General features: G+C 36.9%; 1 protein-coding gene across 1 annotated transcript in view; it reads left to right on the top strand.

The window, feature by feature from the left end:
* The window catches only part of LOC113087462 (membrane-associated guanylate kinase, WW and PDZ domain-containing protein 1-like), a 35534-nt gene extending 10411 nt beyond the window's left edge, over positions 1 to 25123 (top strand). Inside the window, exons 4-17 of the mRNA XM_026255589.1 lie at positions 1795 to 1914; positions 4769 to 4942; positions 6499 to 6676; positions 7115 to 7185; positions 8197 to 8364; positions 10491 to 10980; positions 12734 to 13244; positions 13340 to 13403; positions 14282 to 14680; positions 21104 to 21304; positions 22099 to 22172; positions 22536 to 22679; positions 22835 to 22973; positions 24330 to 25123. Coding sequence (XP_026111374.1) covers positions 1795 to 1914; positions 4769 to 4942; positions 6499 to 6676; positions 7115 to 7185; positions 8197 to 8364; positions 10491 to 10980; positions 12734 to 13244; positions 13340 to 13403; positions 14282 to 14680; positions 21104 to 21304; positions 22099 to 22172; positions 22536 to 22679; positions 22835 to 22973; positions 24330 to 25123 — 3527 coding nt within the window. The remainder of the gene's footprint in view (positions 1 to 1794; positions 1915 to 4768; positions 4943 to 6498; positions 6677 to 7114; positions 7186 to 8196; positions 8365 to 10490; positions 10981 to 12733; positions 13245 to 13339; positions 13404 to 14281; positions 14681 to 21103; positions 21305 to 22098; positions 22173 to 22535; positions 22680 to 22834; positions 22974 to 24329) is intronic.
* Positions 25124 to 25545: the final 422 nt, after the last annotated feature.

The following is a 25545-nucleotide window of genomic DNA, read 5'->3' as shown; positions in this document are numbered from 1 at the left end:
GCTCTTGAATTCCAAAGCTGCACAATTTGTGAGGTACCCTGCTGTGCCTTTCAGCGCTCCTGTGCACACATATACACATAAACGTGTCAGCACCCAAACACAGACCCTTTCACGCATGCTTGCTAATGTACACATAAGCACAATCATTTTTTTGTGCATCCATTCACATAATGTTTTTAATCTGTCGGTTCAGTTACATAGCCTGTCAAGTTGAAATAAAACGGCTTTCCTTAATAACACGTTTATTTATCCCATCATTATTTTGACACCATAAAGCAGCTAATTTTACTGCCACTTCTCTGAATTGATTCCACGCAGTTAGAAGACTGTGAACTGTAAGATGCTCCTCTTTTCTGTTCTTTCAAGATAAAATAGCACAGGTGTGTCAGTATATAAGAACACAGAGATGTTTAAGCAGGTGCTGAACATCATGCTAAATGTTTATCATGGTGTTGTATTGGGGCTTTTAGAGACAACATAAAGTCAGCATTATTTGCCTTTCTAAAACATGTTCCTGGTCCTATTTTGTGTAATTCATCAGAAAATGTTATTCCCAAAGATAAAAAAAAAAAGTTTCCTTGTAAGCTTTCATCAAGATGTAATAACTGTCCATTCCAGCTGACAACACAGATAACTATATTTCAAACCCAAACCACCTGGCTCTTTTCTGAAAAATTACGCCTGGTTTTCATAATCCAATCAGTTCCTTTTTTTCCTGTTAAATGTCCAGCTTAACTCAGAAATGTCACGTGTTAAAAGCCCTCAATGTCAAAAATCCTTAATGTCTCAATCTACACATTCATTAGAGATTCATTTCAGAGTGAATGTACTGTCTAGGGTTCGAGTGTGCTCATATGCTTTTTGCATGGGCTGTCTTGTCATATTCGGGCTGTATAATACCTTGGGACAATGCAGTGTTTTGATATTAATGGATGATTTATTGTGTATAGTGGCTGAAGGCTTTTAAGTCATTACAATCCTGCTTGATGTTGTATAACTATGTGTTGTATCCATTGATAGGCGCACTACCTCATAAACCACATACCTTTTCTCTTCCTTAAAGACTTTTGCTTCAGAACCATTTGTTATGTTGGCAAGGTCGATTGATCAAAGCGTGCAGGTTTCCTGCTGTATCTTTTCCGCAACACCGGAGAGATGCAGTGATCAGTTTATCTTAAATTCGGGATGCACTGCTAATCTACCTCAGGAAAATCCAGTTTTCTCAGCTTTCATTTGAGATGGAAAACTGAGAGGAAGTTGTATAATCTCATCACTGTGGGATTATAGAGCAAGTCTGAAGTGTCTGAAATCATAATCAGGCATCGCCTCACATCGCCAAATGTTTAATATATAGTTAGTGTGTAAACACTGTTACATTAACTGATTTTAACTTCATTTGGCACTCACTCAAACATTAAAATACACCCTTTACCATATCAAGGCAATTCAGCTGTGTTTCTGTTTTCTGTGGTCCTGTAGATCCAAACATCAAATGCATTAAAGCAACTAGCCTCATGGTGATGTCATCAGAAATTTGTTTGTTTGTTTGTTTCGAAAAATGGATTAGAGTTTTAGCAAAGGTTAGATGCAAGTTTATGAAAAATAATGATCTTTTAAAATTCCCTGTGTGTTTGTAGCACTACTGGCCTTTTTCTATATTTACGTTCTCCATTTCAGTGGCTTGTTGTCTACTTTTAACCTATTTATATGTCTCTTTTGGTAAGTTAAGCAAAAGGCAAAAGCAATTTTTTTCTAATTACATTCTTATGTTTTGCTCACCCTGCTTTGACCCAGGTACGACCAGGCAACCACGGGATGGAGAGATCTCAGGGGTGGATTATAACTTTGTGTCCATTGAGGAATTCTTCTCCCTGGAAGAGTCTGGAGCCCTGCTGGAAAGTGGGAAGTTTAAAGGTCAGAATCCATATTGCCATACCATTGTTTCACAACCAGAGGATTGGGGGCCACTAGGGGGTCCCTGTACAGCATTCAGCTCTTAAAACCTGTTCACATGGTAGATTAAAATACGTTTTTAAAACAAAACTAGGGCTAGGGGGGCTTTAAAAAGTTGTTGTGTACAATCAGGGGCTTTGGAGTCAAAATGATTGAGTTCTTCATATTTGTTTATTAAATATTTAGGCTGATTTGATAATTTTTTTCAATTCTATTCAATTCTATTCCACAGATTTAACAAAAAATTCATATTCAAACAATTCACATACAAATATGAGGAGCAGAAAAGCCTTGTTTTGGATATAGGAATTGCTTACTGTTCAACTGAGTTTGTTTGCGCGTGCATATGAGTTTGTGTGTCCTCGCGAACACATGGTGAGGGTCAGGGCGTAACGTCAGAGATCCAAATGGTCAAGCCAATCAGAATCAAGAGAAGCACCCTCCAGGCTGCAGAGAAAAGTGCCGTGCTGGCTCGGTTCTGTCCTCCAACATTATCAGCAGAAAGAGCTGAAAAAGAGCCCTAATGCAGAGAGGACAAGCATGGGATGCAGACTGATGGCTGAGCCTGCTGATGTCTTTATTAAGGGTCTTACACACAGCTGCAGATTCACATTATGACATCCTTCAAAGATGCAGCTCTTGGATTAATGAATATGTTTCCGCTGACTCGTGTTTTTGATGCTGTTGCACCACTTTCATTTATATAAAAAAAAGGAAATATATATATATATACACTACTGTTCAAATGTTTGGGGCCGATAAGATTTGTTTTTCATGCTTTTGAAAGTCTTTTATGCCCACCAAGGCTTTATTGGATCAAAAATACAATACAAAAACAATAATATTGTGATTTAAAATAACTGTTTTCTATTTGAATATGTTATAAAATCTAATTTATTCTTCTGATGGCAAAGTTGAATTAGCTGAAATAACTTTAGTGTCAAATGATTTTATAAGAAATCATTCTAATATGCAGATTTTGTGATCAAGAAGCATTTCTTATTATTATCAATACTGAAATCAGTTGTGCTTCTCAATATTTTTTCTGATGCACTTTTCCCCCCAGGATTCTTTGATAAATAAAAACTTTAAAGAACAGCATTTATTTAAAATGGAAATATTTTTCTTAACATTATAAATGCCTTTATTGTCTTTTGATCAATTTAATGCATCCTTGCAGAATAAAAGTATTAATCCTTGCAGAATAAAAGTATTAATTCCTTTAAAAAAAAACTTTATTTTAAGAAATAACTCTATAAATGTGAGAACTGGCATTGTTTGTTCTAATATGCCTATAATTACAAATTATTAATAACAAAGGTATTTTTAACACCTGAGAAGTGATGCCCCGCAGCTCATGAGTCATCTCTCCTGCCCGAAACCACACCGCACTCCTACTTTTCTATCGCTCTGTACAGGAGAAAAGAGGCTTTTCTATGTAATCCTTATTTCAGTTTCTCTGGTTCTGATCACCCCTCCACCCCCATTCATGCTCTCTCTCTCTTTTATTTTTTTCTACAGCTGTAAATAAGCTGTAGTGAGGGAGTTATGCTGCATTAAATATCACTGAAGATGCCAAACATGTAGCTGTTGTAAAAAAAAAAAAAAAAGCTGAGTAAAATCTCTTAGCTATGAAAGATTGTGCTCTCCTAGTGGTCTTATAGTGTAAATGTAATTTTTTTCCCTCTACCTGAATTTTTTTTTATATTGTGTGGTTTTATTTTGGAGATTTAAAGTAGATGTTTAGAGGTTGCTAAAAGAGTTTATTAGTTCATTAGTTCCATAACAGCTGTGATTAAGGGTTTAAAGGAGTGTGATCTAGGGCAGCAGAAGTCAGGAGCAGAAAAAAATTAATTTATAAAATCTTTTGATAAAATGTACAACTAGAACTTATCATTAAAACTGATGATACAAGAAGTTCAACTCTGAAAGATACAGTGGGGTCACATGCAACATTGTAAATGACTTTTCAATTTAAGATCTATTTTAAATAAGGAAAGCTTAGGATCTTGAACATTTAAAAAAAAATCTAGGTCAGAAATCAAATAAGCAAATAAATGATACTGATCATGTGACGTCCTTGGTACAAAAGGTCAGAATTTTAAGATGATCTTGTTCACTCAAATCAGGCCGGATAACACGGATCAACAGATTTTATGGAGGTCTTGCCAGACTTGTGGAATTCATGCCAGTTTGAGTATGTGTTGTCAGTACAAGGAAAAGGGGGCATAAAAGCTCATTTTAATTCATGTTAATTTCAACATTTCAGTTTGAGTATGTGTTGTCAGTACAAGGAAAAGGGGGCATAAAAGCTCATTTTAATTCATGTTAATTTCAACATTTCACTGAAATTGTTAAGCTGATAATATAATATGTAATGCATAATTTTGTACTGAATTAGAAATACATTTACTAGTTTGTATGTCAGGTAAGTGTAAATTTGAATGCTTTTTTAGAACCATTTTTCTTGGCAAAGTTAATAGTGTACTCATGATAGGGCTTGTATTTTGCTGGATTTATGCCTTTTTTTGGATAAAATGTGTTTTTGAAAATGGAGGTCTTGAAGTTCCTAAGCTTCCTGACTCGAGCTGTTTTGATTATCATATTCTGGTCCACAATTCTCTTTGGCTGCTTAAAAATATAGACTCGAGGGACAATAGTTTTTAGGTAAAAAATATATCTTGTCAAGGACCGTTTCAGTTAGCACATGTAATACATTGTGTCTAAAGGTCATTGTTTTTGAATTTTGCTGGTTGGAACAGTTTTTCGATTGTAGCTTCATAGAGGCCCTTCTAAAAAAACTCTGTCATCACAGGGAACTATTATGGTACACCTCGGCCAGTCCACATTGGTCCTGACAGCCCCCCCATTACATACCAGGAACATCGAAATCTCCTGAGGAACTTCCGTACTCGTAGCAAATCGCTCAGCAATCTGGAAAAGGCAGTGGAGGAAGGTGATAACAGCGAGGAAGACTCTGGTCTTTCAGGTATTCTACTGTTTGGTCCACCTTTATTTTGAAATTTGCTGAGCTTTTTCTTAAACAAGTATTTTTAAATGCAGGAAACTTCCTTTCTCATTGTACTTTAATATATTTGGGAAACTTTTTCTGTTGAGATAGGGAATTTCTCTATTTTATCAGGACCTGTTACTTATGGTATACTCCAAGGCACAAGTTTGGGTCCTTTTAAATTTTTCTCTATATGTGGTCCCTTAAGGGTCATTAAAAAAATAAATAAATCTCTTTCCACTGTGACACAGACAATACCATTATCTTCTAAAAGCCATTGTTAAAACTAATGTAAAACTTACAGCCTAACATAAAACAAAAGCCAGTGAGAAGTTACTTTGGTGTTCTTGTTTAAACATTGTATGCTGTACAGTATATAGTATGTTGAGTTTTGTGTGACATGCTGAACCTTCTAGCAGCTCTGGTTTTGACTTGAATTCACATCACCATTTTGCAGTTACAATCCCGATTCCAAAAAAGTTGGAACACTGTACAAATTGTGAGTAAAAAAAGGAATGGAATAATTTAAAAAATCTCATAAACTTATATTTTTTTCACAATATAATATAGATAACATATTAATTGTTGAAAGCGAGACATTTTGAAATGACATGCCAAATATTGGCTCATTTTGGACATTTAGGACAACCCAAGTTGTTATCAGCACTCAGTTCAGAAGCCTGCATCTCTGATGGTATGGGGTTGCATGAGTGCGTGTGGCATGGGCAGCTTTTGGAAAGGTACCATCAATGCTGAAAGGTATATCCAAGTTCTAGAACAACATATGCTCCCATGCAGATGACGTCTCTTTTAGGGAAGACATTGCATTTTCCAAAATGACAATGCCAGACTGCTACTGAAATGGCCCGCCTGCAGTCCAGATCTTTCACCCATAGAAAACATTTGGCGCATCATAAAGAGGAAGATGCGACAAGGAAGACCTAACACAGTTGAGCAACTAGAAACCTGTATTAGACAAGAATGGGACAACATTCCTATTCCTAAACTTGAGCAACTTGTCTCCTCAGTCCCCAGATGTTTGCAGACTGTTATAAAAAGAAGAGGGGATGCCACACAGTGATAAACATGGCCTTGTCCCAACTTTTTTGAGATGTGTTGATGCCATTTAAAAAATTAACTTATTTTTCCCTTAAAAAGATACATTTTCTCAGTTTTAACATTTGATATGCCATCTATGATGTATTCTGGATAAAATATTGACATTTGAAACTTCCACATCATTGCATTCAGTTTCTATTCACAATTTGTACAGTGTCCCAACTTTTTTGGAATTGGGTTTAAACCAGCAGTTATTGAGCACAAATTTATGTCTTCTCAATCAGGATATGCTTGAACGTTTTTAATGTTTTGACATTAAAAACTATGGAATTGTATTTAGGATTGATGCCTTTCTCATATTAGAGCTGGCAAGAGGAGCATAACAGTAACAGTGTGACCTCTCGCTGTCCTGTGGTTACTTAGAGTATACAAGACGGCTACATCTCATGTCATGTTCATTGTACTTTGTTTCCCAGCGGGGTCTGCAGGAGCCAGCAGTGCCCCTCCCACCACCATAGTCTCACCTAATCAGACTTGGGACTCAGGCAGTGGGCGGGATGGAGGGGTTGCCATGGAGAACGGAGGACGTGGTGGGGCATTGCCTGAAAACTGGGAGCTGACGTTCAGTGACACGGGTGAACCCTATTACATCAAGTGAGTCAGCAGGGGAAAAAATAAGATGGTATAGTGAGAAATAGAGTGAGCAAGAATAGAGACAGAAGGTCATTTGCTTTCTTCAGTAATCAAAGATTATACTCAAAGTTGACATAATGTCACATTGGAATTTTGACATGCGAAGGCGACGCTTCAACTTTAAGATGTGCATCAGTGAGATATGTTTCATTTAGCAGGTGACGTACAGTTATCATGTTGGAAGTAAATATGATTATTTTGCATTTTTGATGCAGTTTTTTGTATAAAAAGGGTGACTTGTACTTTAGATGCACGTCAATTAAAATGCATAATTTTTGCCTTTATCTATGAAAATTAAGCCAGCTTAATGTATATTGCTATAAGAACTGCTGTTGTATTTCATCTTAAAGCTGCTGATGAAACCTTGTGGGGGGAAAAAAAGTCTCTCTCATTTTTCAGCCATAACTCAAAGATCACAAGCTGGCTGGATCCAAGGACTCAGGGCAAAGAGATTGTCAGCAAGACAGAGTGTAAGTGCATATATGTGCATGTGAGCCTGGTTCCTCTCCACTTTTAACCTCCAAACATGCTCTCACTCTCTCTGCAGTCTTCACACAAAGATTAATGACAAACATTCCTGGAGCCATTTAGTCTTTCTCTCATGCCTTCATCATATCCCTTGTTTCCTTTGCCTTTCAAACCTCCTCCATGATCCCCTCGTCTCTCCCTGCTCGCTTTCTCCTCTCCTCTCTCTTTTTCCTTTTATGTTATCTATCACTCAAAGGACGCTCTCTTAGATTTGAGAAGGTAATGCCTGCTATCCCCTCTGTGCTGAGTGATCTTCAGAAGTCATTATGTCTGTTAGTATGCATACGTGTACGAAGCCCATGTGTTCTGATACATTTATGTGCATACAGTAAATAAACTTTTAGAAATTAGAAAAATAAATCGTGTGTAGTTTTTTTGGTATACTGCCTACTATACACATTTTGCGAGTTTCAGAAGTAGTAATCTACATTGTCACATGACCTCTTCACATTGCGTGTTTAATTAAGCGGTTGCAGTCCAGTTTAAATGCTGGAAGCAAATAGGGTTATTTTGAATTTTTAAATCCAATTTTGAAAGAAACTAAATATTGTTTGGCAGATACAAATACTGAGTGAAACAAAACAAAAGAAAAAAGTGGGAAAAAAACCTAATATTTGTGGGTATTGTGTAACAGTAAATGGGAAGTCAACGTAAGTGCATTGCATTTTGAGAAACAGTATCCTCACAATGTGCTTATACTCCACATTTTGCCAGTACTGCACATTTTACTCTAGAATAGAAAAGGTGTGTGATTGAACAATTTATACAGATTATAACTAGTATAACCCACATCCCAGCAGATGGCACTGTTTTTTAGCAGTCAGCTTCATCCTGAAACACTGTAGTGTAGGCGTTTAGGCTTAAAGGCATTGTTTAAACTCTGTGGACTTACCATCCCATGTTTAGATACTTACGCTGCTTGTTGTGTGTGTGTGTGTGCCTGTGTCATTTAGTACCTGCATTCACAGACCAACCATCTGAATTGAAGGGCTATTCCATACACACCCGACTGTCGAAAGGGCCTCGTGGGTTTGGCTTTAACATTGTGGGTGGAAGTAGACCTCGAGAGTTCCTGCAGGTGTACAGCGTCACCCCTGGAGGCCCGTCTGCACTCAAAACAGGTGGTTTAACCCAGTGTCCTTAACAAAAAATGATAATAATAACACAAATGCAACTTGCACTGTATTGCACTATCCACATGAAAAACGAAAAACTGATTATAGAAGGGTTCATTAGGACCTAAAATGAAATATTATAATATATATTATAATATAATATGTTTTTGTTATTTAAAAGGAAAAAATTACATAAAACAGTTTTTTAATGTTAAATTACTTGCCTCAATAATTACACTTTGGACAGGCGTATTCAGGAAGGCATCACTTATAAATGAGATGTATGTAAATGAAATTAAATGGTTGCCTTAGGATAAATTTATTTTAATTTCACAATGAGAAAATTAAATATTTAAATACAAATTTGGTCAAATAAAATAAAAAAGAATTGAGGATTTTCGTAAATTCATATTATCCTGGCAACACAAGTATTCTCTTTCGGAAACTCTTTTGGAAAGTGGCTATGGCTTTTGCTGCTTCTGTATAAATCTGCAGTACAGGAGATGGCACTTTGATGGTCAGTTCTATAAATATTTATAGATTTATGACAGATATAATAATTTAATAAAACACATAGATTTTTCCAGGGGGCTCTTAAGGACATTGTGAATCTGATATAATGGTACTGCTGACTTTAACATCCTCTTTTTATTCCTAGATCTGGATTTAAGATCATTTATAGATGGCAGAAAAACCAGGAGAGAAAAGGACTGAATGGATAAAAGATAGATTTTACCTCATGAGCATGAGCTGCTTGCTTTTCTGCTCTGCCTATCCTTTAATCTATCCCTCCAATCCTCACTTTTATTTTAGACAGGAAATCCCTAGACACCTTTCTCTCTCTCTCTCTCTCTCTCTCTCTCTCTCTGGATTAGATTAATGTGTGTGTGTGTGTGTGTGTGTGTATTTGGTGATTTGGAGGGTCTCATGGTTTGAATCTGCTCATCTGCTCTTAATCCAGTTGGACCTGTAGGTTTTAATCTGCTTGTCTCTTACAGACAGCACTGTCCACTCATGTGTACTAACAAACACACACTCACACACACAAACACACACACACACACACACACGTTTGTTTTTGTGAAAAGTGGGGACATCCCATAGGTGTAATGGTTTTTATACTGTACAAATGGGGTATTCAATGGTCCTACACCAACCCTACACCTTACCCTCACAGGAAACTTTGTGCATTTTTACTTTCTCAAAAAAACGAATTCTGTATGATTTATAAGCGTTTTGAAAAGTCACCCTCTCCTTGTAATACCTGTGTCATACCCATGTCATTATACAAAGTTGTGTCCTGATATGTCACAAAAACATGCACACACACACACACACACACACACACACACTTATCCTTAAAGGGGTCACATTGTACCTTAAAAAAAGTCCAGTGTTTATAATTGTTGTTCCAAAAGTTTAGTTGATAAATTATTTTCTATTGATTTTAGTTATTATTTATTTTATCATGACCATTTTCACCCTCCCTGACCCACAAAACAATGTTTCAGACAAACTCTTTAGGTAAGACTGTAATGATCAGGGACATTGTTAAAACAGCCTTCATCCTCCCCTTTCAAACATTAGTTTGAATACCGTAATTCCTCAAATAAAAGCCGGTGCCTTTAGTTACCTGAACTACAGAAGGTAACAGGCTTTTATTAGAGGCAGGCCATTATTTCTAATTCCATCTGTTTGATAAGTAATTGTTTTAAATAACCCGTTTTAAATGAAAAGCAATAGCGTGCCAGTTCCAAGATTAAGGGAAAATTTGATTCTTCATTTTATGACCACTTTAAGGGCATTTTTAGGGACAGCCTAATAGTTATAGAGTCTGACCCAAAGGTTGCAGGTTCGAGTGCCAGGTCCGGCTGAGTTTGTAGGTGGGTGAAGTGAATGACCAGTGCTCTTTTCCACCCTCAATACCAACTGCTCCCCGGTGATGGGTTCAATACTGAGTGATGCGTTAAATGCAGAGCACAAATTGGGTCACCATACTTGGCCACACATAATGTCACTTCAGTTGATACTTGTACTCAAAAAGTTAGAATCTGAATTTCTTATGATTTCCCACATGTGAAAATACAAATGACAGAAAAGTTTATCTCTCTCTCTCTCTTTCTCTCTCTCAGCGGACATCCTAGTGTACATCAATGACTCTTGTGTGCTGGGTCTGTCCCATAAAGAAGTGGTAGAAATGCTGAAATCCGTCCCTATGGGTCACAGTGTGGATGTGGTTCTCCGTCGAGGTTACCCCATGCTCTATAACCCTGATGGCTGCCCCAAAACCAGCCTCTGCTCCCCTTCTGACCCCACCAGCACCAAATCTGCAGCCCCCAGTTCCGCTCAAACCCAGGTCCAGCATGGTGATGGACACCAGCATGGCTTGGTGAACCTCAACCGCTCCATGTGCCACCACAACAACTTCTACCCCCGCATGCAGAAAGAGTCCTTGGATGCTAATGGGAACACAGCACCCCTGCCTTCATACTCAATGGCCAATGGAAATGGAGTGGGAGAGACTTTAGGGTTGGGGGCGGTGCCTTCTTCAAATGTCCCTCCATCAGAGCGGATGAGCTCCAGTCATAGCGATACGGAGGTCAGCTCATTTGTCACACGCAGGTAACCAGAATGACGTTTCACACTGGTTGAGTTATCGTTTTTATTAATAAATAGCCATATTCATTCATTATTGTGATCATGGTTGTGATGATAGTACTAATAATAACTGTTTTAATTATTACCGTTGTTGTTGTTGTTAATAATACTAATTATCATTAATCAACATGGTAATATCAGAGTTGGGTATTACGAGTTATACATTAATGTAAGTTAATGTAATATTGCAGTAATGTAACACATTACATTTTAAATTGGTGTAATTTGATTACAGTTACTAAAGTCAATATAATTATGTTACTTTACAAATGTTTAGTGTTAAGAAAAAAATAATTAAATGCCTTTTTAAAATAACAGTGAAAACGTACATACATACGTACGTACATACATACGTAATACATAATTTGAATCTAGTCTACTTTTATTTGTGTTCACTCACAATATCAACAAAGGATTGTTATTTTGTAAAATGAAGAAAATACAGGTTGTGCTTTCAGCTGTCTCAGTCTCTGCAAACTTCTTTCTGAAATGTACCAAAAAAATGAACCAAAACTCAGTGAATACTTCACACACCGACATGATAAACACGTCTGTGAAAAGCTTGAAGTGTCTTATCTAAAACAAATGTTCTCTGATGAAGTAATCCATATGAAAACAATGTGAGGTCCAGTCTTTCCCATCTGAGCTCATTGTCTGTAATGTGATCACAACCACGTGCAATGAATGTTTTTCATACGGTAATCATCCACGTGAGATGCACAAACCTGTAAACACCCACACCACCTCCGTAAACAAAGAAGCCAAATTCATTTTTAGCATTCAAATATGCACTGTATGTTCACCAATACTGTTTTCAAATGTTATCAGAACCGTTTTCAATTTAATGTCTTAAATGCTCACACAGTTTAAACTCCGTTAAGCAAGCATACACATATACTTTACACTCAGCAAGCAATGTTGTATATAAAGCACGGTATATGCCCATTTTTAATTGTTATGCAGGTTTAAACTAAGAATGTATAAGTTTTAGAAATGGATTAAATCTTTAAGTCAAGTTGCTATTTTTATACCTTTAATATTTTTCAGTCAATATTAAGTTACTTAAAGAAATTTTTTTTCACTTTGTAGTGTATTTTTTTTTATTTTTTAGGTTTGATATGTGTTCAAAGTAACTTGAAAGTAAAGTAATTAGTAATCTGATTAATTTTTACATGAAGTAATCCGTAATGTAATCAAATGACACTTAAATTTGAGTATAAATCAGTAATTTGTAATTATTACTTTTTTAAAGTAACTTATCCAACACTGGTAATAATATTAATAAATAATAATATATTGTTCATGATTATTAATCATTATCATAATTTAAAAACTAGTTTGTGATGTTATTATTATAACATGTTTATAAATGATTATTGATGATTATTATAATTAATGAGCACAGTTAATAATAACATTATTAATAGTATCATAACCAGGCTCAGTAGTAATAATAATAATTAGGATATTTATTAACATATTATTATTATTATTATTATTATTATTATTATTAAAAACACTAATAATTAATATGAATAAATATATTGTATTAATGATAATGATTAATAAAATTAATAAACATTGTTATAATGATAATAAAAATATCATGACCATGTTCATTAATGATCATTATTACAGTTCAATTATAATTATTATTTTATTGTTAATGATATTGTTCTCTTTACACAAGCATTTATTTCTTCTACTCTTTATCTAGAGCTTCCCTTGTCCGAAGCTACAACAACAATTCTCTTCCAGCTCCTTCTCACGCCCATCATAGTTCCAAGTCTTCCGAGAGCGATCTCTCCTCTGCTGTGCTTTCGCTGCCCCAGCCTGAGGTGGGTCCTACCGCCCTGCCAGTAGCACCCAGCACCCAGCGGCCTCCAATGCCCCAAACATCTCTTGCTGTTGCACCCCCAAACGAGCACCCACCCTGTGGTTTCAACGGGTGTCCAGCCAACAATCCCCCGTTACCTCTTCCAGGTGGCCTAGGGTCTCCTGGAGCCCCAGTTGGTATAGGCTGCGGGGGAGTGGGTGAGCTGGTACCTGTGGCCTTGGGCAGGAGTGAGGGAGGGGGTATGGGTTTCAGTGTGACGGCTGGGGGGCAGGGAGGGCAACTGGCGGTGGTGAAGAGAGTTTGGGACAGACGACAGTGCCACTCCCTACAGCCAGGGGACGCTATTATTAAAATTAATGGCGCTGATGTACAGAGCCTCAGCTTCGCACAGGTAATTAATCAACTACTCGGGTCTCTTTCTGAAGCTTTTTCCTCATTAACCTTCCATATTCAAATCCTTGCATATTAACTTTTTCATTTGAACAGGTGCAGCGAGTGCTGCAAGAACATACCAAACAGGGTGAGGTGGTCTTACTGGTTTACAGAGGAGGTGAGTGTCCTCCACACTGTCTATGAATAAGTTGTTTAAAATATTCCATATAAAAAAACATAAAAATGTTCCACCTTGTTTTTAAGGTCACTTTACAATTTTGTTTTAACTAAATAAATGTCTAAAAATCATAAATGCTACATGTGAATTTAGGCATCACAACTTTATTATGTTTACTGTGAGAAATTAATATTCATTGCAATACTACATTAAAATTGTTGAACATTTGTTATTTTTAATAATGAATGTTTGATTGTTATTTTAACAATGTCTATAGCAATTAAACGGTTATTTCACCCAAAGATTTAAATTTGTCCATCTTCTACTCACCCTCACCCAAGTGTAAATGACTTTCTTCTTTCAGAATAATCTAATCGAAGTTATATTAAAATTGTCCTTGCTCTTCCAAGTCTTTTCAGTGGTAAGCGGGTGTTTGTTGTCAACAGTTCAGAAGACGTGAAATAAAGTGCACGCATCTATAATAAAACATCCCTCACACAGCTCCGGGGGGGGGTGGGGGGGGTGAATAAATAATAACTAATACAGATATAAGTAGGGTGTGTAAATTATTGCTTTTAAAGAATTAATTTTTATGTTAGCTTTATATCAAAGGTAATCTAAATATGTAAAGAGAAATTAGCATTTAAATATCAAATGTAAAATTCAGTTAAAAATCTAATATTGGCTCATACCATTAAATAAAAATTTATAATATTGTCAGATATTAAATATATATAATATTTTTGACTAAGTATTTTTATATATGTTTTCTATATAAAAAGAAAAACTTAATATCAAGAAAATGACATATTTATACTGTTATACAGATCAACATACATCCTGTCTCTATCACCCATCATTATCCTGTTCTCTCCCAGGTTCTCTTTGTTCCCCAGGCTCTCCAAATGCCTATAAGAGACCTCCTCCATCCCTGGGCACCCCTGATCTGACCTCGCCTTCCTCCGATGGTGCTGTGCCCAGCCAGAACCCCCTCTCTCCCTCCTCGCCATGCAGTGACCTCCCCAACCTCGTCCAAAGCACCAGCTTCCTGGACTCAGTGCCCGTGACCCTGACCCTAGAGCCCCGGAACTGGATAGGAGTCGAGGATGGACCTGCTCAGTGGAGCCGTACTGCTCCCTCTAATCTCGGCTCATTATCCAAAAGCCATGTAGAAACGAGGGGACCGATCTCTTCCAGAGCGATGGATGTGGAGTTGAGACGGAGACCGGGAGAAGGATTCGGGTTTGTCATCGCATCCCAGGATGTAATGAATGGAAGTAAGTAAACACTGCGCATTACCTGCATTTATGGTTTGTGGCCAGTGGATGCGACCTTGTTGCCTTTGTTTTGTCTCTGGTTATTCTGATATTTAGAAGCCAAAAATGAACATTTTATACATTAATTGAACATTATTTTTGATCAAAACCAGGGTTCTGGAAATATATACTTTCTGTTCTACTTTCTGTCTGCATAAAGTAATTATCACAGAGTAATAGAGTATATAATACTGCTTTGTTCCATGTTTAGAGGCCAGGTAAATCGTAATAAAATACCCCTCTAAGCATGTTGGTCATCTGAGTCATGTCATCATGCAATAAGCATGTGCACACATAATCTTTCATTATGAGACTAATTGATTTCTTTAACTTGATTTGAGGCTTTGCTGATTTGAGATCTTCGCTCTATATTTAAGATGTTTCCAGTTGTTTTTAATTAGCCATAAATGTACATGTATGATTTGTACCTCACTACTCTAAACGTTGAGGGGTAAAGTTCGTACTATAAATGTTAGATAAGTTAAAGTCCAAATGAGGTCATAGTTTGTGTCCAGCACTCTTTGTATTTGTGAAAAACAACAACAAATGGAACTGTTTCCTGAGTGTGCAGTTTTTTCTGTTTTCTTTTCTTTTTCTTTTTTTTTTCTTTTTTTCTCTCGAGCATTGGCCTTTGTTCAGTTGTTTATTAGTTAAAAACTTGTTCACTGTTACTTGGGTCTTATTGTTTCTTTTGTAACATGGAGATTTGCAAGAAAGAACCAGTGACCTTTGGATGTTTATGATTATGTTACATTTTCTATAAGTTTACGTAGCTACAGTACTTCACAGAACCAAATGTTGAGGTAAAAGTTTCTAGACAGTGCATCAGACCTAAAAATTAAATGCGTCCTTTAAATTCAGTGTACCGGACATAAAAATTCAATGCATTCTTGCTGAATACAATTAATAATTTCTATATGAAAAAGAAAATTCTTAGACCAATCTTTTTAACAGTAGTGTGTGTGTGTGTATATTGTTAGACAATACATGGTTTAAATATCACACGCTTTCCTTCTCATGATGCTTCTTTTGTGAGAGGATTCAGTATAGTATTAAATCACTCCTATTTGCTTTCACTCACCACTCCTCCCTCCCTCTCTTTCCCGCTCCCTCTGCAGTCTTTCACCCTCTCTCTTTTCCTCAGTTCAGTTTTGCCAGTGCAAGTGTCCTCAGTGTCTCTGCTCTAAAGGGAGGAAAAACACCTGAACAGTTCTTCTTTTCTCAATTTCCTCACTGTTTTGTAATATTATATGTAGATTAAAGTCTCAATGTCAGGAATTCTCGCGATTTGAAGCTGGATTGAAGCTGGATCAGGACAACATGCTGGAAAGGCTTCAGTCTGCCCTGAAAACAGTGAAGGACGTAAAACGTAAATACTATCTTACCTCTTATGGACTCTCATAATATCTGTATTCTGCTTAATTATTGACCTTGGTGTTGCTTACTTTGGAAAAAGATAAATTATCTGCAGCTGTTTCAAGTTTAGCGGTGATTTAGTGGATTTTCAAATATTTCTCTGAACGCTTTGTGATTTGTTTGTTTGACCTGAGATATGGTGTATTCAGGTGCATGGGAACAGTTGGTTCATGTCAGAAAGAACAGGATGTATGTTTTGCGTGTGTTGCATTGTATTCGTAGTCTTTGAACTCTCCAGGATAGTTCTTCTGAAGTGCTCCCCTTCTGATTATATCTGGGTTCTTTTCATACTTCAGATCGTCCTGGCTCTCACATGCCTGAAATAATTTCAGTTGCAGTTCCAATAAAAGGCTTAATTCTTCTGTGATGTGTTGGACCAGTGAACAAAGAATCATCCACATTGTACAAGGGTCCACATTTCTGCTTATAGACTTCCATAGCTACGAACAGAAAAAAAAACTTAGAAGCACATTTACAAAAAAAAAAAAAAAGAGTCAAAAATATGATGTTTGTTGTTGTTGTTGTTGTTGTGGTTTTATTGTTTTTGCACATGGAACCATAGTATCACCCTATTTTTTGGCCAAAGTTGTCTCTTCCCTGGTAGTACTATAGTACAATGATGAGCCATAGTATTTATGTGGTACTAAATGGTGTTTTCAACAAACCCCTGGTACTGCCATGGTACAATGGTGAATGTTGAAAATACTTTGTGAAAATACTTGGTAAATACCGGTAATGTTTATATCCTTTGGACATGATATCGTTGTATTACCATAGTACAATAACGGTATCACATGGCAAAACTATAGTATTAAGGTACTACAATTCATTTACCATAGTATTTACATGGTACTGCCATGGCACAAATTCAAAAAAGCCCATGGCACCATGGTATTACTAGTTTTTAGTATTCTTTGGCCATGGTACCGTATTTTCTTTTTTTAGTTTTTCTGGATAATCTGTAATGGTATTCTTTTAAATCTGTTGCAGTACCATACCATAACACATGAATATAGTATCTGTATATTTTATATTTTATTTCAGTTACATTGTTACTGTTAAGAGCAGCTCACCCTGAATACCTTATCATGTGTGTGAGATCATCTACATGAGTTCATTTGTAGGGAATGTGTAGTGTGCGTGTGTGGAGCAGAGAAAGTGAGAAACACTGCATGCTCGTTCCAGTTGTGCTCAAGACTGTCTGTATCGTATCTGTATCCTCTCTTTGTGCAATATCCTAAAGGTGTTGTCCTATGCCTGTTTCCATTTTTCAGAGGAACAAGTTGTTCTAGGGTGAGCTGATGCTGCTTTGTGAAGCTTAGCCGTGTTACCAATCATCGCAAGTTGTGGATCATTGGTTGAGCATATTTTCACAATGTCATGTGTGGTTTTGCATTGTTCATTTTTACATATTTCCATGCCAGGACTAATAAGCTGGATAAGATTAAATATTAAACAGATGGTTGGTATTGCATTTTTATCCCCAAAGGGATGCAAGCATGCTTGTACTTATGTGTATGTTTGGACGTTTATGAAGTATTTTGTTTTGTTGGACTTGTGTTGTGGATCTGTTTAGATAGGATGTGTTAAATCAGTTTGTACAGTGCTGTACACTAATGAATCATTTGTTGCTGTTTACAGCAATGTTGCGATTATTTGTTTCTACAGGGTCATCCTGTTGAAAAATTAGTGTTGTGGGACTGATCCTCGGTCACCATTAGTTTTAAGGCTGTGATCTGCATCTGTGTGTTTCAGCTCAGAGATGTGTAGTATGTTGTTGTTTTTTCCCCTTGTTTTTGCTCACAGTGTTTTTACAGATAGAAAAGTATTAATACGCGCTTGGTCACTTGTTGTTAGGCATATTTTTTTTTATCACATTAGGATGAGTAAATTGTGTCAAAATTTTATGAAAAACTAGGCTTAAACTTTTACACAGCTCATTGGCTCGTGGTTCAATGGAAATCAGCCCAGACATGAAAATAACAGAGCTCATGAATAAAAGTGCAAGGGAAAAGAAACAAGCGCGACCCACTTATTCAACATGCTTAAAGAGTAGTTAAAGTTTGTGCACCCATTTGTGTCAGTTTTGAGTTGTTTAAGTATTAGAATTATCGAAAGTCTTTTTGTGTTCAAAATTAATATCTAATAATTTTGTGCTCTATTATATATATATATATATATTAGGGGTGTCCCCGACTAAGGATTTTCATAGTCGAATCGGAATTTTCGAATCTTGCTGATATTCGACTGATAGTCGAATCATGTGTTTGGGGGCGGGGCAAAATGCATTAACAAGAGTCAAGTCAGAGTCAGACATTCGACAGCCATAATTACTGATGTTAACACACAGGGAAAATGTGTAACAAATGTCTCGCAGATAAAAACGGGGTAAATAATGTTTTTATTTAAAGATAGTTAACACCTAATGTCGGCAAAATCATAACAATTAACAATTTTTACAATAGTGCTCTCATTATAAAGTTAGCCTGTATGACAGTTATTAATGTTCTGCATTTCTGTTTTGAGCGGCATGTGCAGAAGATGACCAGTAGAGTGAGCATCTGATAGCAAGTTTTTAATCAATGGGATTCAACTCATAATTTCATATAGAATAAGCTTCGTTATTTATACAACATAACGTTAATATTAGGACTTGTAGGCTATCTGCAAAAAGAGCTTGAATGCAAATGAACACATCTGCGGGGCTCTGAATGCGAATTCCTTTTGTCACGGATTATGGAAAGTGAAACAAATCTATAGATGGTGGGATTTATTCAAAAACTCTAAAATATTAACTTGAAGCTTCTTTCTTTTCAGATTCTTATTCATGGCTCATATTCATATTAACCTATTGTGAGAAAACCGCAAGTTCTATGTGAAATCAGACATTTGAGCGCTCACATATAGTCAAAATGGCATAATCATAACAGCCCGCGAATATTCGATATTGGTAGTCGAATCAGGCTCCTCAAATCGAAGGGGTCACCCCTAAAATATAATTTTCTATAGAAAGTGGATTTTTCCTGAGCTTTAGAAAGCACGCACGTCTCTCTGTGTCATTCATAATAATGTGGATTTCTAGGATTACGGGAAGTATTTGATAACAGTTATGTAACAAACACCATATAACTTTATGAACCCAAAATACTCTGACTCCCTAAGGCCATTTCTCTTTCTTTCAGACAGCTGGGTCAGAAACAGCTGTACCACTCTATTCATCCCTGTTATGTTCATCTCTGGGGAAGTCGTGGCCTAGTGATTAGAGAGTTTGACTCCTATCCCTAGGGTTGTGGGTTTGAGTCTCGGGCCGGCAATACCACGACTGAGGTGCCGTTGAGCAAGGCAACGAACCCCCAACTGGGTGCTGCAACATAAATGGCTGCCCACTGCTTCGGGTGTGTGTTCACAGTGTGTGTGTGTGTGTGTGTGTGTGCACTTTGGATGGGTTAAATGCAGAGCACAAATTCGTATGGGTCACCATACTTGGCTTATTTATCTCTGTATAAAGTGCATACATATCAGATAATCTGTTAGTAGTTGAACTGAAGTGCTGGTTAAACTAGTTTGTAAATTCTGTTATGTTAATCCAAGAGCTCGGTAAGATCATAGAGATGTTTTCAGACTTAGAGTTGAGGTAGCTTAAGGACTTTCTGTATAGATCTAAAAAAAGGCTTTTATGTTGTGAGGAAGTGTTTCTTGGCTTATGCTTGAAAGACACCGCAGAGTGTTAATAAGAAGAGCATTTCTAACATGTTTTTTCTTTTATGACATGCTGATAGAGTATGTTTATTCAGATCTGCTGGCCACTACATCAGTGAAACACTGCTTGTGTCATTCATTTCCTATTAATATACAATGGAGCCATTGCTCCAGTCTTCAGTTTCACACAATCATTCAGAAATCATTTAAGTAATTTAAGGAAAAATTGTTCTGCTCATGTTTAATAGATAACAGCTCGTCTGTGGAAAAACATGCTTCTCTTCTTCTATTCTTAATCATGTCCTTTTAGTCTCTTTCTTTTTTGGGGGGTGGTTTTCTTTTTTATGAAAACTTGCATGTCAGTCTAAATTTGGTGTTTATGTGCCTTTTATGTGCCATGTAGATGTACATGGAGCAGAAAGCTTAAGGCAACAGAGCAGTAGGCTATTTCAGACTTTTATTCTGGTGAGTAAAAGCAAGCTTGTTCTTTCTGAGAGGATTTTTGCTTTGGAAACTTCTTTGTGAAATGTGAAAACGTGTGGAACAATGATTTTTTCCCCCCTTTTAGTGTGATGGAGAACGTCAAAATAAACTTTGAAATGAACAATGGCACACACAATGTTTATTATTTTCATGTAGAACACAAAATATTCAGTGTGAGAAGAGATAGTTCATCAAAAAATAAAAACTTTGTCACTATTTACCTGCTCTCGTGTCATAAAATGTTTTATTTTCTATGGATTTTTTTTTTTTTAGGAATGTGGTAGTTTTGAGGAACAGATTGAACTTAAAGTCATTGTTCTGAAATGAAAGTCAAAATGTTTAATTTTGAGTGGGAAAAAATCGTTCACTCCAAAAAACAACTACAAAAATTAAAGTAATAATTTGATTATGATTTTTAAAACTTCCTGTGATTTCTTTTAAGAGTTTCAGCGTGGACTATGAGTTGTGCTATAATGTAAATGCTAAAGCTTTGAGACTTGCACAACTTTGCACATCATCTATTCAGTAATGAAATGAATCGTCATGTGGCTATCCTAGGATTGGTTATGTAAACATAAAAGTGAAGAGTTTGTTCAGTCTTCTCTCAGATGTTTAACCATCTTTTGATTCAGTGATTCATACAAATGTGCCCCTTTTATCATCACATCATGCTTTACCAAATGGGAAAAAAATATTAAGTGACCCATTATAAAGTAGAACGAATTTAGTTTTATTTGCATGGAAGAGAGGTTGAATATCTCTTCCTGTCTCTTTTTTTCTCTTTAGCCTCGTCTCTGGTGTCTCACAGGTTTGTGACGGTGCGACGGGGCAGCCCAGCAGCACGCAGTGGTCAGATCCAGCCGGGGGATCAGCTGGAGGCCGTGGAGGGCAGATCAGTGGTCACGCTGCCCCACAGAGACCTCGCACAGATACTGCGCAGAGCCGCCAACACACTCAGACTCACCATCATACCACGCTCTCACACTAGTAAGCACACCACACTCATACCATGCTCTTAATTTCACTTTTAAAATTAGACTGTGAGTTTGGTGGTATGTTTGTTCATACATTATCGTTCAAAAGTTTTGGGATGGTCAGATTTTTTTATGTCTTTGAAAGAAATTGCTTATGCTCATCAAAGCTGCAATTATTTTATCAAAGAGACAATAAAAATTGATAACTTTTGATGGCAAAGCTTTATTTGCAGCAGCAATTGCTCCAGTCTTCAGTGTCACATGATCCTTTAGAAATTCTTTTAGAAAATCAACGTTGACAACTTTTTAATTTGATTAAAATAAGCATATACTGCACAGATTTTTTCAGGATTCTTTGATGAATAGATTGATTGAAAGATAACCGCATTTATTTGATATATAAATGTAAAACTCTTCACTGTCATTTTTGATCCATTTACTGCAACCATCCTGAATTAAAGGATTCTTTAAAAATGTTTGAATGGTTGTTCATACGCATACGTATTTGTTTTTGTGTATATCTTTACATTTTGGTATTTGTTTCGTAAAATTCCTTGAGAAACTTTCTGTAAATAAAGTTTATTAATAATAATATTATTTATTAATGAACATTTATGTAGTAATTCATAAATAATGAAACCAATAGAATATTTCTAATTCATGTCCCTTATTTATATTTTATTTATTATATTATGAATTAATGTTCTTTCTGAGACCTTTAGTGTATTTTCAACAGTTTCCACAAGAGGGTGCTCGTGAAAAGACACTAAATAAGAGGTATTTTTTATTTTTATTTTTTAATTTCAGACAATAATCTGCCTGAGTATCCTGACTTTGATGCTGAGAGTCGGTTAAGAAATGGGCATCGTGCCAAGCAAAAGGTGAGACTACATGCATGTATACAGAAATGTACAGATACATTTAAATGGGTCGTGGTCATGGAATAATTTTGTTCCATAGACTTTTTTTTTAATTTTATTTTTTACTATCAACCTCAGAACTTTAGGTTCAAATTCACACAAATGTGCAGGGAAAGTGCATCTCTGTAACTGGCAACCATTTTTGATGCTCCTACAGTGTGCTCCTACAGTGTGATCATATTATTAATATTATATTTTCTATTTAATATTCGATGTCCTATAAGCTGCATGACTGTAGCATGTTATCTGCAACTTTCCAGTATTTCATACCTGACACCATATAAAATTGCTTATGAAAATGTCTCTCTCTCTCTCTCTCGACAGGATTCCCAGTTTTATAGCGTTGATCTTGAGAGGGGGACAACAGGGTTTGGTTTTAGCTTGCGAGGTGGAAGCGAGTATAACATGGGTCTGTATGTGCTCGGTCTGATGGAGGGTGGACCAGCTTCACGCAGTCAGAAAATACAGGTCAGTTTACACACATACACAAACTATCACACATGCACTAACTTCATTTTATTGGGACACCAATGATTACAAGATTATGCTGAGTGATGCTGGGATTCGATTGTGTTGTTGACATTACGCTGAGTCACAGAGGGTTTTGCTGACTCGCATTGCAGGTGAGTGATCAGCTCGTGGAGATCAACGGAGACAACACAGCTGGAATGACACACAGCCAGGCTGTAGAGCAGATCCGAAAGGGAGGGGCCCGGATACACCTCGTACTGAAGAAAGGCAATGGATACGTTCCAGATTATGGTGAGGGAGACAAGAGTAATGGAGAGGGTTTGAGAAATTTAGGTTTTGATACGAGTAATGGCCGGCAGATGCCTGGAAATAATTTTTACAAAAGTTGTGCTTCCCTCTGAAGGTTACCAGGCTTATATCTGTAGACATTTTTCTAGTCAGGGTCATGGTCGGGTAAGAGGATATTTGGAGCTCATATGTTGAAATGATACATCCTCCCATGAAAATCTAGTGGAAAAAAGACATTCAGGGCTTTTCTAAAAGCATTCAGAATATAAGCTTCATCCTTTGGTGCCCCCATGGTCAGGATAAAGCTTCCTACCTGTATTTTTTGCAACTCTGCATGTTTTTGTTTCTTTTCTTTCTCTTGCTGTCTTTCACTACTTCATACTTCTGCTCTGTTTCTCTCTCTTGAACTCTGATCTAGTGGAGCTTTCCAGCTTATCTCTTTGTATGACTAACTCGAAGCAGGGCGAGCCTTGCTTCTATGTCATCGGCCGGACAGAAAACACGCGGTTGGTAACAGTTCCTCGTTCCTGTTGGTTGTCATTTTTTCTTTCTTAATGTTCACTTTGAGATCTTACAGTTGTCATGCTCCCTTTTACATTCTGCTTTTTCTGTTTCAAGTAACTAGGGGTGTCATTTTATTTATATAAATGTGTAATAATAATATGAATAAATATATTAAATAATATTAAAGATACATACATATATATTATTTTTATATATATATATATATATATATATATATATATATACATACATACATACCTACATACATACATACATACATATATATATATATATATATATATATATATATAATTTTTATTTTAGGTTTATCAAAAATTTACTTTACAAAATTCACAGGAGAATTTTCTTTGTGAAATGTTCTCAACTAAATCTTTGAAAACCCTTTGAATGGGCATGATGCTTTTGTTGTAACTGCTGCCCATTTTCTTCTGTTAAATTGTGGCCCTGATAAAGAACAATCATTACAGAGTTTCCCGAAGTCATCCAAATATTTGTTTGAGATGTACTTTAGGTCCAAAATAACCATAAAGAACTGGTACCGGCAATTCCCTACCAAAACATTAATGCAACAAAACACTAATGCCATTGTTTCACTGACAGTGTAGTTTAGTCAAGGACTCAGAAAAGCAGCAAACACATTTCTCACCTTTACCTTTACTGAGGCTGAGATTGCAGGGAATAACCACTTACTGATCTGTTACTGGTATGTCACATGGCTCTCATTCATCCACCCGCTTCTCTATCATCCAACCATTATCTGACATCTTGTTTTGTAGTTGTTGTTTTTTTTGTAGATAATGTTTTATCATTTAGCTGTCTCTTTCTTCTTCTCAGACCGTGAAGCTGGAGCCGTTTCCCCCTCCTCACTATTTTCCAAAGAGCCGTGTATTGCTACAGTGGGTCGCTCTCCTTTGAGGAGCAGCAGATGGGTGGATGACGGTGGACGAGAGAGGAGGGGGAAGGAAAGGAGGGAATCGGGGGGAAGGAGCAGAGGAAGAGGAACAGAGGAAAGCAAGCGGGGCTGGGCGGAGGATGATAGTATGGCTGGTAGCTCCCGGACGGCAGGAAGAAGGAGAGAGCAACAGATGCGTTCACGTAGTTTACCCGGCACACTGAGGACCCGAGAGGGGCCACGGAGAGAAGAGGATGAGGACAACACACGGGGGGAAACGAGGACAGAAGAGGAACAACGACGAGGAAGACAAAAAAGTAATAGCATTGGAGAGAGAAGAGGAAAAGTGAAGGATGTTAGTTCAGAGAGAGACAGTGGTCTCCGAACACACCGAAAGAAAGAGAGAGGAATTGTCAGAAGAGAAAAGAGTGATCACAACAGAACCAGCACAGTGGAGGTCACACAGCGCACACCTTTCTCCTTCCTCATGCCTTTGGACAATGACGATGATAGATCGGGCGTAGAATCAGCTCACAGCATCTCTGAAGTCGGTGTGTCTGCAGCCAGCATCGCATTCTCGGGGACTCAGTGGCCCCTGGACGCCATCAGCCATCAACAGGCTCCTGGGTCTCAGACAACAGCCCCGGGACCCTGGCTAGTGCCCAGCCCTCACAAACTCTCTCAGGTTTTAGAGGGGAAAAGCCTGAGCAAGAATAAATTAGGACTGTGGTCCTAATCTTATCTCTTTAAAGTGATAGTTCACCTGAAACCTCAACCTCATGACGTTCCAATTCAGTATGACTATTTATAAGAATTTATTTAGAAGAATTGTGCTAGTTGCATGTTTTCACATGAATAATTGGGTACTGAAGCTTTTAAGATTCAAAAAGATGCAAAAGCACCAAAAATGGTTCATGCAACCTGTATACTATATTCCGAGTCTTCTTAAGTCGATTTTTGTGAATCAAAAAAAAGGATTTATTTATGATACTTTGCTACTTCTCTTATGAAATGTCATGAACATTGCAAAGAGAGCTATGCAAAGAGATTTTACTGAATAAAAGTGATTTTAGGGATTTATCTTGCGATTGAAATCATAACTTTAATAGGAATCCACACCATCTGGAATTTGATGTGACTGAAAGACTGAAAGATTTC

The sequence above is a fragment of the Carassius auratus genome, unplaced genomic scaffold (assembly GCF_003368295.1).
Source record: "Carassius auratus strain Wakin unplaced genomic scaffold, ASM336829v1 scaf_tig00044861, whole genome shotgun sequence".
Classification (NCBI taxonomy): Eukaryota; Metazoa; Chordata; class Actinopteri; order Cypriniformes; family Cyprinidae; genus Carassius; species Carassius auratus.
The sequence above is the reverse complement of the archived record's forward strand: the minus strand, read 5'-3'. Positions and strand labels throughout refer to the sequence as shown.